At 37.0% G+C, this 15,371-nt stretch overlaps 1 protein-coding gene and 1 long non-coding RNA gene across 2 annotated transcripts; one reads left to right on the forward strand and one right to left on the reverse strand.

The window, feature by feature from the left end:
* Window positions 1-3,572: 3,572 nt before the first annotated feature.
* On the reverse strand, window positions 3,573-9,205 carry LOC136279884 (uncharacterized). Its single transcript, XR_010717043.1, has 3 exons — window positions 9,104-9,205; window positions 8,488-8,558; window positions 3,573-3,690 (listed from the first exon to the last, which is right to left on the reverse strand). It is a non-coding gene; the product is annotated as an uncharacterized lncRNA (long non-coding RNA).
* LOC131781906 (uncharacterized) lies at window positions 4,866-12,248 on the forward strand. Its single transcript, XM_066164301.1, has 5 exons — window positions 4,866-5,013; window positions 10,366-10,773; window positions 11,221-11,224; window positions 11,273-11,483; window positions 11,939-12,248. Exons 2-5 carry the CDS (start codon window positions 10,397-10,399, stop codon window positions 12,202-12,204), a joined length of 858 nt encoding a protein of 285 aa, XP_066020398.1. The 5' UTR covers window positions 4,866-5,013; window positions 10,366-10,396; the 3' UTR covers window positions 12,205-12,248.
* Window positions 12,249-15,371: the final 3,123 nt, after the last annotated feature.

Genomic DNA, 15,371 nt, shown 5'->3' on the forward strand with positions numbered 1-15,371 from the left:
CAGAATGAAAAAGCTTGAATTGGATGCAGCCCCGAAGACGTGTGGATATCTCATAAACCAGGAAGAAAACGTCCTCTGAGACTTTGACAAAGACATCGAAGCTTACAAGGCACGGGGAAAGCAAAAGAACTAGATTAACAAAAGTCTGCGCCATCATAGGTAAGCAGAAAACATTCTTTCATGTTTTCCTTAATTTGCTAGTGAAAGTTAATTTTTGTTGCGGAAGACAAAAAACCCTGGAGAAGAATTCCTCTTGGATCATTGACACGGATTCAAGCTTTACTCTTAATTCCGCTTTTGTCTACAGCGCTGTGTTACGAATTGTTTTGATATATTTGATAAGAAAATTCCTCAGTAGTTAATTATATGGCGAATTAAGGAATCAAACGAACCATAATTCCAAACTTTGGCTCGACTTAACTTCACTGTTCTCACCTTCTTGAGAAACGTGCTTGTATGGAACCGAATCTTTTTACCATATAGGACCAGTTCAAATAGTGCAATAGTTTTCATTGTTTATTGTCACATATGTTATCTCGAGCGCTTTACAGGCGTCTAGGTTTGCTCAAGTTTGCATAAGCAAACCCATTAAAGTGAGTTATGAAAGCGCGGCAAATGAAAACCGCTCTAAATTGAAATTCTTAATAGAATTTGAAATTTTTCGTTTCATTGCTTTCTGCATAGGATTGACTGTTGGAACTATAGCAATCGGTCTTGGTCTTGGTGGAATACTTGGTGGAATACATGGGGATTGGACTGAACGCAAGCGCTGCTGGCGCTTCGATTGGAGGTGATGCTACTGTAAGTGTGTTGAGAAACAACATCCACTAAGGGAAAGAGGAGAAAGCGCTTGACAAAAAAAATTCAAGAATTTAAAACTAAATTGCAGGAATTAAGCACGATTACGAAAAGACGTCATTTAGGTGTAAAATGTTACTACAACAATTAAATGTACTGCAAGAATAAATTTTTAATGAACGCCTAGTGATGTGAATCATTAATAACCAAGCTAATTTCGACATTTTGAAACCCAGAATTGAAATAAACAAAATTTTTAAGTCTCAGAAAAATTAACTCTACAATTTACATTTCAGTATCTCTCCTTGACATCTATTGTGTAGCGCCCAAATGCAAATTTCAATCCAAAAAGCCTTTTGTTCGAGCATTAAGGCAATTGCTCCCCGAAGCTACTCAAATATCAGCAAAAATCTAGTCCCTTAGCTTGACCGATGAAAACTTATTTTTCAGCCATATTACAGGGGTATTTAATCATGTTTTAGCCTGGCTATAAATTTTAGTTGAAATGCTGGAGCCCGTGGCTTCGGTGGTTTGACTTGTAATAGAGTACTTCTTATTAGATATCAGATATACTAAGAAATTTTAAGATTGCAGTTCTTGTACAAGAAACGATTACTCAGTTGAACGCTCACACGGATCTACTGTTTCACAGCATTCAGTCTTTTCGTAATTTGCTCAGTGGCCCAGCTTTTAATTGTTTATACTACACACTTTTTTCTTCTGCTGAATATCTATCTACCAGGTATGGGCTGGTGAACCATTTTGAAACATTACAAAGTGGCCACGAGAGAACTTTGTATAGAGATTCTCGCAAGTATTTCTTTCATGAAAATTTTATACTGCGATTTAATCTGCCTTTAATTCTAGATTTCTCTTGAAACTTATTATTGTGGCTGCATACTTTGCAGCCTCTCGTAAGCTTACAACGTTTAATCTCAACTTCCCCCTCAACTTTCTTGCGCACAGCTTTTCTCTTGAATGCTATATATTTTAACCCATTCAGTTGATCTCTGCCAATCAGCGTATTGAGTACTTATGTATAATGTTAGGACAAATAAGCACTATCAAGCACTATTTCTATCAGTGTTGCCTAGGTCATTCTGATTTATACTCTCTTACCTTTCATCACCCAGGGCGCTTATAAAGCCCTCCTCTGTGGAAGTGCAGTCTCTGTACCGGCGTTTGGTTAGTGTTGAAAATACGGTTAACCAAGACGAACCTTTGCGACAAATTATTATCGATTCATCGCAGTTACTCATGTTTTACTCAGGAAAGTCGGCAAATTGCGTGTAATTACGGAATGGAGAAGACCGATTAATTGTTTTCTTTGCGTTAAATCGTAATCCAAAGTTAAGAAATGAGAAGAGGAATTTAGGCTGAATCAATTTAAAGCCTCTCAAAACCAAGTCAAAATATAAATTGAATTTTTTTTGTGACTTTGTATGGCTACTCAATGAATAAGTTTCTAAAACTTGCTGAATCTATACCATTCCCTCTTTCTCCCAATTAAGACAATTGACTTTCAACAAATCTTCCTTTGTTTACCCTTTGTAAGAGCTGCCTCGATAAATGAGGATTAAAGATTAATGAAAGTGATCGAACAATAATAATAATAATAAATCGAACGATAACTTATATTTCACGATGATCAGCCGCCTGAGGGTCCTCTAAATACAGAAATGCCAGTGACATATAACGAGGAAATTACATTGGAATAAAACGAAAAATGACACAAATGTCAATGAACCAGCTTATCGAGATATTATCAAAATGGGAAATAGGGTAGAAAAAGAAATGTTGAAAATTGAGTGTTGTCGGAGGTGAACGACTCATTTCATTTGGTCAGAGATTCGAGAATTCCCAGCTGTTGCAAATGATGTAATGTTAGGTGAAGCCATTCACCGAATAGATTGCCTCCCGTTATCTGTCGGGAGATTAGGACAACGAAAACCTAAATTTAGATCAAGAATGTTCGTCTTGGTTTACACGTACATAGAGGTAGCAGAAACTGAGACTAACTTTTCCTTATCCACCTCAAAAAGCGATATTGTACTTATAACCAATATCATAATCATTAGTCTGCAAAAGACGTTTAGCTAGATTGAGGTCTTCCAGCGAAGGGATCAGGGTTTATCGTAGTGTTGAAAATATAACTTATACATATTCAAGTTACTGAGATAAAAGTATGGCGTATATTACGTATATCATTCATATTTGCATAATACAAGCTCACATTCTAGAGGATGAAAACTTTTTTTTGATGTTCATATAAGCTCACATCTTATAGAATGGACACTATTTTTGCTATTTTTATGTTCATATTCTTCTTCTAAGAAAATGTAAACACGTATGTTTTACTTAGAACGGACGATTCTTTTCGCTCGGAAATATGTGCTCCTACCGTATGGAGTGCTGAAGGGACTTGGGCGAGCAATACAGCAAGCTTGGACTTGTCTCTTTGTCTAAGAGGAATTGAACACTTTTGAAAATAATTTAGTTTTAACCATAGAGAGACTCTGAAGCCGACATTTCAAGCGTTAGCCCGTCTCATAATCTCTTGCTCTTCGTCAGAGCGGATCCATTCGCTTTAACGAAGAGATTTGACGAAGAATTCAGTCCAACAAAGGGCTAAAACTCGAAATACCAACTTTAGAATCTCTTTCAGCTCAGTTGATGAAACCAAATTACCTTGTAATACCCCTTCGAAATTTCACTGTGCGCTTTCGGTCAATCAGGAGAGAGATAGTGAGTTGAATGTCTAATAAAAATGCTTAATTGCCATGATTGAACATCATCTCGTTCAAAGAGGGTCAGGCAATCGAAAATTAACCAAGAATGTCATCTCTAACACATGCTAACACCAGACCAACTTTGGAAGCTTCTGACGGAAAGCTGAGCGAGAAAAATAGACAAAAAAAAAACGGTGAAAAGTATTATGAGTTTACAGTAAACACGATTTTCTTGGAAAATGTGCTGCTTCTAAGATTCCAAGAATTGCAAAACATTTTAGGAGATGCAAATTGTATATTTTGAATTGTTGTTTTATCATCCAGTTGTCTTTTGGCTTTGATAGAATTAATAATCGTAAAAAAACTTCAAATGAAAACAATAATGTAAAGAGTTTATTTAAAAAGTGCTAAACCATCCTTTCGGTTCAGGTCAGTAGGCACAGTTAAATAACTTCGCGACAATAATTCGTTTCACCCGGAACATTCCTAAAATGCACAGAAACAATGCTTTGGCTCAATAACTCTATGTTTGGGAAAATCCAATTCTTCCCCCATCGACTATTTTTGTCGATTGCTCTCAACGTTATTGATACGGGCTGGAGATTGCATTTCAGATTACATTGCTGAAGAAAAATAATCCTGTGGTGGCTCGCGACTAGTGATTTCCAAGAAGGACCGGAAGACATCTACAACAAAGAATACGCATGTAACACAGTGAAATACAAGCAACGTTGCCACCAAAATATTTTACGGTGTTATTTCCTTTTTTGAAATTTACAGCTTTACCATAGCTAAATCATCGCGATATTTGGGAAGAAAATTAGAACTTTAACTATCAGTATAAGAAATGTTCCATCAGAAGCTTAGTAAATCAGTCTCTTTCTTTTTCTCAGAGACACAGATGAAACTTGAATTTACGTACTTTCAGGTTATCGGTTTTCTGAGCTGTTTCTTTAGTGAGTTTATTTCGCTATTTAATCGGAAGAATCGAGAGATATTAAGTTTCTATTCTGAACTCAGAACCTTCCAATCAAAACCACAAAGCCAAAAAGGAATGAAAAAGTCGCTCGTTTAACATGGAAAAGCCGTGAGCTTGGCAACAAGATCAATTATGATAAATGAATATGAAAGCAATTTTCGCAGTAATAAACACTACTTTAGCAAATAAGGCCCGAAAAAATTCAGGCCTATGCGGGATTGAACGCATGACCTCTGCGAGAACATGTTCCTTTAACTCTAAGGTGGATGTATAAATCTTTCTTTCCTTGGGGTGCATGAATTAGTGTTTGTTTTCCGTTATTCAATTTGTCATTTGGGTGAAAGGGAACAAGTACTATTACCAGCTGTTGGCAATTATTTAATATTCTTCAGTTATGTGATACAAAAAAAAGACCTCGAGCCATTTTGTATTCAAGTCGCGTGACAATCAGGTGACGAACAGCGAAAATACCAGCGAAGCATTTTCGTTTTAGTAAAGGAATTGAAGGTATGTATTTAGTCCTTTCTTCCTCAGTATATCAAATAGTTCTTCACAGCCAATTCTGTTCGAAAGTGAAGCGGTAAGTAAAGTTGAGAGAACTTTTTGATAATCGTGCTGTAGGTCAGTCATCTGATAGGATTCGATAAAAAGTTTACTTGTCTTCCGCTCATAGCTCACAGTTCTTCAACGTCTCTCGAGGAGAAAAATACCAGCAAAGCATTTTCAGTTTTGTACAGGAATAAAAGCTAGGTATTTACTTTTTTCTTTCTCAGTATATGAAATAGTTCTTCGTTCTATGGCTCAGTCTGAACGGCTAACATAAAAATCAAAACTGATTGACAAATTTCAAGACATCATGCCTGTGATCTTGTTTGTCGAACTGAATTCCGTTTACATCACGTTCTCGTTTTCAGTTGTAATCATCATCTTAAAGAACATCTTTTGCAAAATCAAATGGCGTTCAGTTAAGAGTTTCCTAAAGGAATTTTATGTCACATTTCGTTACAACTCGGTTTGTGCTGATGAGACAAAATCGTACGAACATTTCTCAAAGTTGATTCGTGTAGATAGAGGCCACATCCTGATTCGCTCTGACGAAGGGCTAACGCTAGAACTAGAAACGATCTGACAAAGGGCGACCGCTAGAAACGTAGGCCTCAGAAAGTCTTTATCACGTTATTTAAAAAAATCAGAGTATCCGAACCGGCAACAATCGACTGACCACAACTTTTCTTTCGACTTTAAAATGACTTCCGCTCAGGTTTTTGAAACATCAGTCGCTATTACCGATAACTGTTCCTCACCCGGACGATCAGACTACACGATCAATTAGGTGTAGTGCCGACCTCTTAAAGTAAACCAGACTTTGGATGATTTTGAATTCTAAGTGCAGTTCACGGCAACGATTGTGCGCGATTGTGATTAGTGCACCGACTTGGAAGTTCCATTTATGGATAAAATTTGAAGTACTGAATGCAATCGTCATAAGTCAACACATGTGTATTTGTAGCTATCGATCATCAAAGACGATCGAAGATTTTAGCCACATCGATTTCCCAAGAAAATGGCCACTCTTTCATATTAGATATTTAAGTGACTTTACAGCGCAAAACTTTGAAGTGTGCTTACTTTTTCTGTTGCCTCTCAGTGCATTGTGATTGAGTGGAATGAAATCATCTCATTTTCGTCCCCTTAAGGTTTATTTAAAGCTTAATTTGTTCAGAAGGTGCAATTTTTGAAATAATCACAGTGAGATAAACGAAAAATTCACCTTATTCCGGATTTTCTTGGAAAATGCTCATGTAATGGCTAAAGGATTTCAAGACTTCCTGTTAAATTCAGAGACAGAAACATACAATCTACCCCAGAAATATTGTATTTACTACAAGTAAAATTCGTTTGTTATCCTTTAGCACATATTGGATCAACATCCAGAAAATTTTAGTTTCAAAACACTTTGACTGATTTACAAATGTAAATTGCAACCTTTTAGGCGACAACAAAGATTTTCTTCGGAACGTACTCGACCTTGTCACGGTAGCTAAGCATGCACATTGCGATTTTGTTTTTTTTTTCCGGAAAACTTCTTAGAATGCGTAAAAACAATTCACAGAATGCTGCTTAAAACTTCAGGGCATTTCCAGAAGTTTCGATAAAAGCCGTCGTTTATAGCGGCCTACACCTGCTATAAAGTCCTATAAGACCGCTTACCGCTGTTTGTTTAGCCTGCAAGCTGAGTGTAGTGTTTGGGTCTCGCCTTATAGCCTTCTTTCTGGGCACAGCCGCCTTTTACACCATCAGCAGTCGCTTATGGGAAAAAAAATATTGAGACCCCTGCATCTCTGCGAAGTACCGATCAAAATAGTGCGTCGAAAAGCGTGGAAAATAAGATGGATGCTTCCGTACAAAAGCGTTGGTTAAAGAGAGTTAAACTTGCATTATGGCATGCCGAGAGGGACTCGAGGTTATGGACCTTCACTTGATATAATACGTGTTTACAACTAGAACATACATGTCATTGAATTTTAAAATGGGTTTGCTGATCTCGGGAGGAAAATGAAACGAAATTTGAAACATGATTAAAGAAAGCTGGAGTTTTGCATCTTTCTATCCTTCATCCCTATATATGTTTGCAGTGAAATAAACCCAATAAAAAAGCTCTGAAAACATCTCATTGGAAGTAAATAAATTTTTTAACGGCCTTTCTAAGAAAAGATGGAAAGATGATGTACCCCGACTCTTTCTAAGGGATCAGGCATTCAACATTGTGGTTACCGAAGATGTTACTTAGATGTAGGGGAATAAGAACAAGTGTTAACCTCAGGAAAAGAACCCTAGTACCAGCTATTTGGAAGTATTTGAAGTCCATTTTATTATATGATAAAAGTGCTCTTAGCTATCGTTGACCGACTTAAGAGTGACCAAGTTTTCTAGCGTGGGCTGTTTGGGTCGCGTGATAGGCTCATGACACGATTAGCAAAACAACCGAAGCATTTTCAGTTTCATTTTTAGGCAGACATAAAAGTTAGGCATTCGCCCCTAGCTCTCTCATTGTGGTAAATAGTTTTTCACAGTTCATTCTGTGTAATCAAAAAAAAGGTAAGTAAGGTTGAGAGAACTAGTTAATCATTATTCTGTTGGTCAGTGTTAACCGAGCGACCATTTTGGTTTGCTGCGGCTCATTTATCATTCGCTCATGGTTACCAAAGTTTCTCTTCTTTCAAATAGAATTGAAAAACAAGATTCATTTCCTTAACTAGGCTTATTTTTCTATAGAAGACGAGGGAAAGATCTCTTGATTTCCTAGATGTAAAGTTTTCGTAAGGTGCCCATTGAGAATTTCGAATTTGTATAGTGAACAAAACATTGAACAAACCGAAACATTTCCGTAATACCTCCTCGCTCGACAAATAGATATACGGGTTAGAACATAAAAAAAATTAAAGGGCAATAACAACAACTATTTGAGAGAAATCCTTTCCTTTACGGTCAGGAGACGCTGTGCGGCAAGATCCGAACGGCAAAAATGACAAAATTTCAAGACATTGAATTCCTGTTAGTATCACACACTCGTTTTCAACCGTAAGAATCATCCACGAAAAAATTGCCCTTTAGTTGTTTCTTTCTTCAATGTCGACCTAGATAGGCAAGTTAAACTGATTAGGAGCTGATGAGACAAAATTGCAAGAGCATTTCTCAAAGCCGTAGCATGTGAAGATAGGCCAACATTGACATCATGGTCACGTACTTAACAAAACCTTCTTAAAGACAGCATACAATAAATCGGGATGCTGAGTTTGAAATTAGTGTGACGGAGTACGTTCCAAAATTAAAAACTGTTTCGCATCATTCATGTGATCAGAAGAGATTCTGAACAAGCTATGGTTGTTGTTGTTTCTAGGAAACTATAAGTCTTCAATCTGACCTTTTCGACATCACTCAAAGTTTAATGATTTTACCTTAAATATAAGCTTTCCTTACCTTCATGGTTAATTTGTGTTATCTTCAACTTGCGATGTTAATTGTAAAGGACAAAAAAAGGAACGGATTTGCTGCGGAAGTTAAAGGAAGTTCTTATGACCCTCGAAACGTATCTCTCTCTATCGGAATAAACACAGAAATTGGCTTAAATAACAATTATTCATTCCGATAAAAATTCCGTCGATCGTTCTACTTACGATCGACTCAAAATAACCGTTCACATCTCACAGTGGGTCTAAAAAGATAAAACATAGACCTAAACTAATATATTTAAGTGAAAAAATTCTTAATATGTCGCAAATAAATAATTTGAAGAGCAGATTCCAAGAGCAGCTTACTTGGTTTGCACGCCTGCATGTTTTCGTGGAAACCAAAAGCATACTCATGTAATACGCGAGAGTTGTCAACGTTTTAAAAACAGATTCGATCGATCAAATGTATTGTATTGTAAATTTATACGTAGTTGCTGCATATGGCTCAAGTATTTATGCAAACTTTAGAAAAGGTAAGAAATTTGTTCTTCATTGTAGCTTCGTCCATCCGTGAAAGCGAAGAAAATTTCGATTATGATTTGCACTCAAGTGAAAAACTACGTTATTTTGATTTCACAACTCACCTTCAGTCGACTTGCGACGACAAATTCCTCAGTTCTGTGTTTTATTGGTTCCAACAACGGAGGAATATATATTTTCGTGTTTCTATGTACCATGAAATACCTAAATTTTAAGCTCAGACAAGAAAATACATTCATCCTTTCTGAGAAAATGTGTGTCGTAATTGTTCAGGATTCCAAGAATTTTATCACACATCACAGCTTTTCATTCTCTTGTCAAGCGGTCAGACTTTTACTTATCCTTCTGATTGCTTTTTTTTTTCTTTTGGATGTGTGGAAATGATCAAAATAGATTTCAACAAAACGTTTTTAAGCCCAATTTTGGACGAGGAGCGAGAATATTTATTTCAAAGTGGACCCGTCACGCGAGTGAAAAGTGTTATTGTGTGTTAGGTCACGAAAGCCATTCAAACACAGTGAGACTGGGTATGTTTCTGTCTTTCCCCATATATTCCAACTTGAGAGCAAAAAGGTGCTGCAATTATTTTTCGCCCTTGGGAAAAGTTTTTGATTGATTCCTTGTTCTGGAACTCGAAGTTAATTACTCAGCGTATCACGAACATGTTTGTACATTTGCATATATCCACATGTAACTCGGGATATCTTGTTAAGTTTGTTGATACCAGTCGGTTTCTAAGAAATAGACAGAAAACTCACCAAGTTTAAGGCATGGGATTTTAAAACATAACTAACACACTTATAGAAAAAATAAACTCAATGCTTTAGCTTAGGGAAAGTTCAAAAAGATACTCGAATTGCATTTCTCAAGACTGTTGTTCAAGTTAGACGAGTGGCATAGATCGCGATCGATGTCATTCGACAGGTTTTTTTTAAGAAATGTCATCCAATTAAGATATCACTCGCTGAGGATAATTGAGTCCTCTTAGCATTGAAAGATAATATTGAAAACAACTTCCTGGTGTTTTTTAGATAACTTGCCCACGAGTTAGGAGCGTATAATTCTATTTATCAATCATTCTTTAAAAAAAAAAAAAAAACAATCAAACTACTGTTTACTTACATGCCATTGCTCGCAGTTTATTTATCTGGGAGTCTTCTATGCAATGCAAAAGTTTCATTCCAGGAAATTTGGTGCCAAACACCTAAGTTATTACAAATCTTCAATAATGTTGATCCAGTATAAATAAATTGTAATAGGCATTTTAATCACAGATTCCTAGCTGAAAATCGAGAGTTGCAAAGAATATGTATGAACCAGAATATTACAGCGTAGGTCTTATTCAAAGCTCTGTTCCATCTGGCAGGAATTAACTGTTTTGAAGAAAGAGAGCCAAAATGGTGGATAACGGAGATTCTGTAAAGGGGTCCGTTCAAGATTCGCTTGATGATAAAAAGACGTTACCGACCCCTTTTCAAGAGACTGGTAATCGACAAGTTTCAGAGCTAGCCCCTCATCGTCAACCACGGGGAATTGAAGCTGAAAATCCATCAGCAACAAAAAAGCTGGCCGAAGTAATAGCAGCCCTGCTTGTACTTTTGTTTAACTTGCCGGGGGGATCCTTTGCCATTGTTCTGACTACAGCGCGTACAGTGGTTCAATATATACAAATACCACCAGTAGACATTGAAGGAAGAGACAAAATGAAACGAGACGTAGAAGAAATCCAACTTAATATGAAGCAAATATGCAATGACGAGAGGAGGAGGACAAGGTAAATTTGCACTTTCAAGATACTCACAGCGTCATTTTACTTAACTTAGATAACGATCACTAAGTATTTGCATTTCATCCATATTTTGTTCAGAGTGTTCTCGCTTTAAATCATACAGAAGATACTTAATCAAGAGCAGATCCTAGGATATCTATGCTGTAGAGCTGTTTATCATAAACATTTCGAAATTCCCAGCGAAAAAAACCAAACGGCATCACAAACTTCAGGCGCCAGAGCGGGAATAAACCTCAAAAGTGTTGACACAACAGCTACAACAGCCATGAATGTTACTGATTCCTCCCACCCCATGATTTTCATGTACTATTATTACTATCAACACCCCTTCTACCATCAGTACCATTACATGGCAACCAAAGCCTCTCTATCACGGAATAGATGGCGAGTAGCGTAGCCAATCAGATTGTAACAATTGAACTAAAGGAATAGCAAAGTTACCGAGGACTAACAGTAAATTTCAAGTGTCAAAATCATTTTGCAGTGTGGCAACTTCCCTTACCATTCAACCGTCGACTTGATAAAATGGGAATGGGATTTGAGAATCCTGAGGGGTCGTTTAGCCAGATGTGGAGTCGACATACACATTTTACAAGGATTGGTGACTAAACTGATATCAGAAGCGCACACTGCAGTCAAGTGGACGATTTCACAAGTAATCACAGGGCTTCTTCTCGCAAGTGCAGTATTTGGACGTAAGTTGATCTTTCTTTTGTTTGTAATAGGGTGTTGGTTTAGTTGTATCTGACATTGGCCAAAAATAAGGAGATGACAGCACCAGGATACAAATGCCATACGAGAGCGAGAGAGTGTGTTTAGCTTGACTGCTTTCCCTTAAGACCCTGCACGAAATCAAACTTATTCGTAAAATGAAATAATTCCCAAGGCAAGATAGTGAGCTCGTAAATACCTCTTACTACTCGAGTTCGATGTCCGAAAAGCAAGATACAGCCTCCTCCAACGAGTGGAAAACAGCCGATGAACACGAGCCAATCAAAGCTATACATTGTGCTTCATAGGGTGACGCGTAACGCTGTCGGCTTTATCAATCAAATTAAATGTTGAAACAGTGCGAAGTCGAAATGTCGTTATCCACACCGTGAGTTACTACATCTCCTCTTTCCATTGCTCCATTTCAATCGTTCTTTAGATCGCTATTACTGGGCTTCCATGCCAGGCGTTTGGGAAGGTGGTTCTTTGATCCTGGTGCTGATTTTGCTCGTGCGCAAGGCTCAAGAGTATTACATCATTGATCAGACGGTCCGTGAGGGCAACAGAGTCAAACGCGAATTAGAAGAGTCCCGGCGCTGTTATATGAAGTGCAAAGTAACCTTAGAGGAGACCTTGCCTTCTTTGAAAGAGATGGTTGATAAATTTGATGGTGGGTCTTCCTCACCAAAGATTAAGAGTGAATGATTTGATTTGCAAAAGGCTCCAAGAGGCTTATTTATGAACTAATTACTGGCAGTAATAGCTTAAAAAGCAAAGGAAAAAACTCAAAAGCTAGAAGCAAAAGTGGAAGAGATGAAAACTGATTTGATGTCATTTTGTTGAGTTATTAAGTAAGTTCTTACCGAATTTTTCTAAACGATGACTTACTGCTACTTTCTCTCGAAGAAGATTATTTGAAATCTTCCTCGTGTTATGAAAAGATTGTTTTGCTAGCACTCAGGTTTTTGTTCTTCCAGTTTAAATTTGGAGTTCACAATGAATGAAAACAGGTAGGATTCTACAAAGTACCTCGAAAAGGCCTCTTGAAGCTAAGTGAAGGACTCGAACTATCACACTTAATCAAGTAAGCCTAGAACATAACTCATAATGTTAACTCTTATTTTATAAAGCTTGAGATAACTCTTATTTAGGGAACGTGAGTAGAAGCATATGGATACAGCTAAATAGCTAATTCACAGACTTTAAAATTAATAAGGAGTATAGTTGGATAGCCTTATGAACCGTGACGTAGCTGGATGAGTGCAACCCTGCTGAAAGAGAAAAAAAAGTTTATGAAAAAGCCACAAAATGCTAGTTGCCTTCTCTCACCTTTATCCGCGCAACAAAGTGGAAATACGAAGTAACCATTACGAGTATCAAACAACTGAAGTCAGACTCAAACAAAGTATTTTGATCTTCAATGGCGTAGCTTATTTTATTACGATGAACTGTTTCTGCAGGACTCGATTAATATTAATATTTATAGGTAGACACAAGGCACAGAAGGCTTACAACATTGTTGTTTTAATTTTCCTATTTATTTATGTAATTGTTTTAAAGACTTCACTGTCGGAAAATCTAAATCATATTTATAAACTGACATCGCAACTATTAACAGATAAATAAGTATTACTCTCTAAGTTAAAATGGAGATGAATAATGTTAGACGACACAAATCGCTGACGATGGATACTGTATGTCGCTTGGGCATCTTTTTGTATCTTACTCTATTGGTGTTGGGAAATAAAGGGAAATGTATATTAAAAGAATCTGAGTGAAGTTTTCAGTCTGCTTCGTTAGTGAATTATTAAGATAATTAAGAGACATTAAAATCTTATCAATTCGGTTCGTAATGTTTCAAAGGAGAACAGAAAGCTTTCCCTGAGACGAGCTAACGTTGGGAAGGAGTGCATGCCACATGGGCGCCAGCATACTTCGTTTGATACCTTTTGGAAGCGACGACGATTATAAAAGACGTGTCTGTTAAGCGGTTGAAAAGGTTCTAAGAGAGCTTGTGTAGATATCGAGCCGGTGTAAAAGTACAGGGAAAATTTATCAGCAGGAAAGAAACATCGACTGAACATTGTTTAAAGGTTTAATAATAGAATAGGCTAGAGATGTGTTCAGAAATGACACATCACGCTGAGATATTTTATTTGTAAAGCACTGAAGTTCGTCCTTAAAATGCTATTGTCGATTATTGTTGCGAAAATTGTTTTTAGATTTCTGGAACATTCAGGCTGCCGAAAAAGTCAGTCAGTTAACTCAACAAATATGCTGTTCAAGCAAATCGTCACCCGGAAGATCACAATGACATGAATGATTGTTGCTTCATAGCACCACAAATTATCTAGCTTTCCAGAGATACATTGTAAATAGTGGAAAAGGTAGAATCTGCCAAGACAAGTGACCATTCAGCCGGACCTTGTCCAGTTTTCTGTGGCATGAAGTAACTGGAAGTTTTGCTACTCCCCCTGGATGAGATGTTTGTCCGTAGCAAAGGTACCCTCCAACATTTCGTCAGGCTTCCCCGAACGTTTGCCGGAACTTATTCATAATCCTTGGTGGAAAAGGGAAACTATGTAGGAAAGTGTCCCGCCCAAGATCTAAAGTCTCACAGGAAAACCTGGGAGAAAAGTTAATGTTTCTCTGACGGTAAGAGTGATGAGCGATCACATTGGGTAGGATGGCAAACAGAGAAATGAGAATTTGAGTCTTTATGTATTCCAGAAAATACAGTAGAAAACAGGTCATTGTCCATGAATCATCAAGAGTTAAGATCAGTCATTTGTTGAGAAACCTCTTTGGCCTTTAATAGGTAACAATGCAAGAAACGGCATGCGCGAAGGGGTCAATTTTGGCTGTCTGCGCGACAACTTACCGCGCGCCAACCTCCCGCGCAAAATGCAACCGCTCTCCCAAAAACAAGCGAATGATAACTGAAACTTTTGTAGAAATCTATAAAAGGAAACAAAGTCGCCCAAAAGAAACCTCGAGACTTTTCGAGCTAAATGTTTATTCAAGTACGATTATCCTGTTTATTTACCATTCTGTTTCGAGCTTTACCAAACAAGTTTTACACTTCTAAAACACCGTGACTTGACGGCCGGCTTTATTTTTGTTACTTGTGTGAGGCAACTTGGTTCTGCCAGCCAGAACGTTTAAAATCCAATCTAAATTTATCCCACAATCGAGCAATATTCAGGGAATATCGACTTCAAAGTACTGAAGAGTGATTTCACATCAATAGACAAAGGCATATATTTCATGCCGAGGAAATTTTGGCCTATACTATTTTTCACCTCCACCTCCACCTCCACCCAGATCTGATTTCTTTAAAAAGACTATTACTTCCTACATCTTATTTTATTTACTTAAAAAATCGTTACATAATTATAATAGATAAAAAAAACAAATAAAAAACAAAGAAATACATTCTTACGATAAAGATACTTTCGATAAAGATGGTGAAGCTCCAGGCCTAAATTGCACCAACCATTTTTAAATTGTCCATTTTAAGTTGTCCTTCAGTAGCATGTTGCTTGAGAAGCAACATGCTACTGAAGACAACCTTAAATGTTTACGTAATAGTTAGAGGAAAAAGGAAAATAGGATAACATAGCATAAATATTGAGCAAAGTAAAATTAATACAGTGCTCTTTACTCTTTCATTATACAACTGATTGCTGCTTGATTTCCTTGTCTGTTTTTTACGTATAGATATAGGAGTGTCCTTCCAATAAAAAAATTGAAAAACTTTCAGCTTTTACTGATTGTAATAAATAAACCTGTTAAAACTGCCTGTTTATCTTGATATGAGTAATCAACAAAATTGTAACAAACTATGCGCAATGTTTTCTTTCTTTACAATA

This window comes from Pocillopora verrucosa, chromosome 3, assembly GCF_036669915.1.
Source record: "Pocillopora verrucosa isolate sample1 chromosome 3, ASM3666991v2, whole genome shotgun sequence".
Taxonomy (NCBI): Eukaryota; Metazoa; Cnidaria; class Anthozoa; order Scleractinia; family Pocilloporidae; genus Pocillopora; species Pocillopora verrucosa.

Bases quoted from the DNA above. Each gene is read 5' to 3' on its own strand.
- LOC131781906 (XM_066164301.1), top strand. From the start codon at position 10,397: ATGGTGGATAACGGAGATTCTGTAAAGGGGTCCGTTCAAGATTCGCTT. The intron at 11,484-11,938 runs GTAAGTTGATCT...ATCGTTCTTTAG, and splicing joins CGCAAGTGCAGTATTTGGAC to ATCGCTATTACTGGGCTTCC.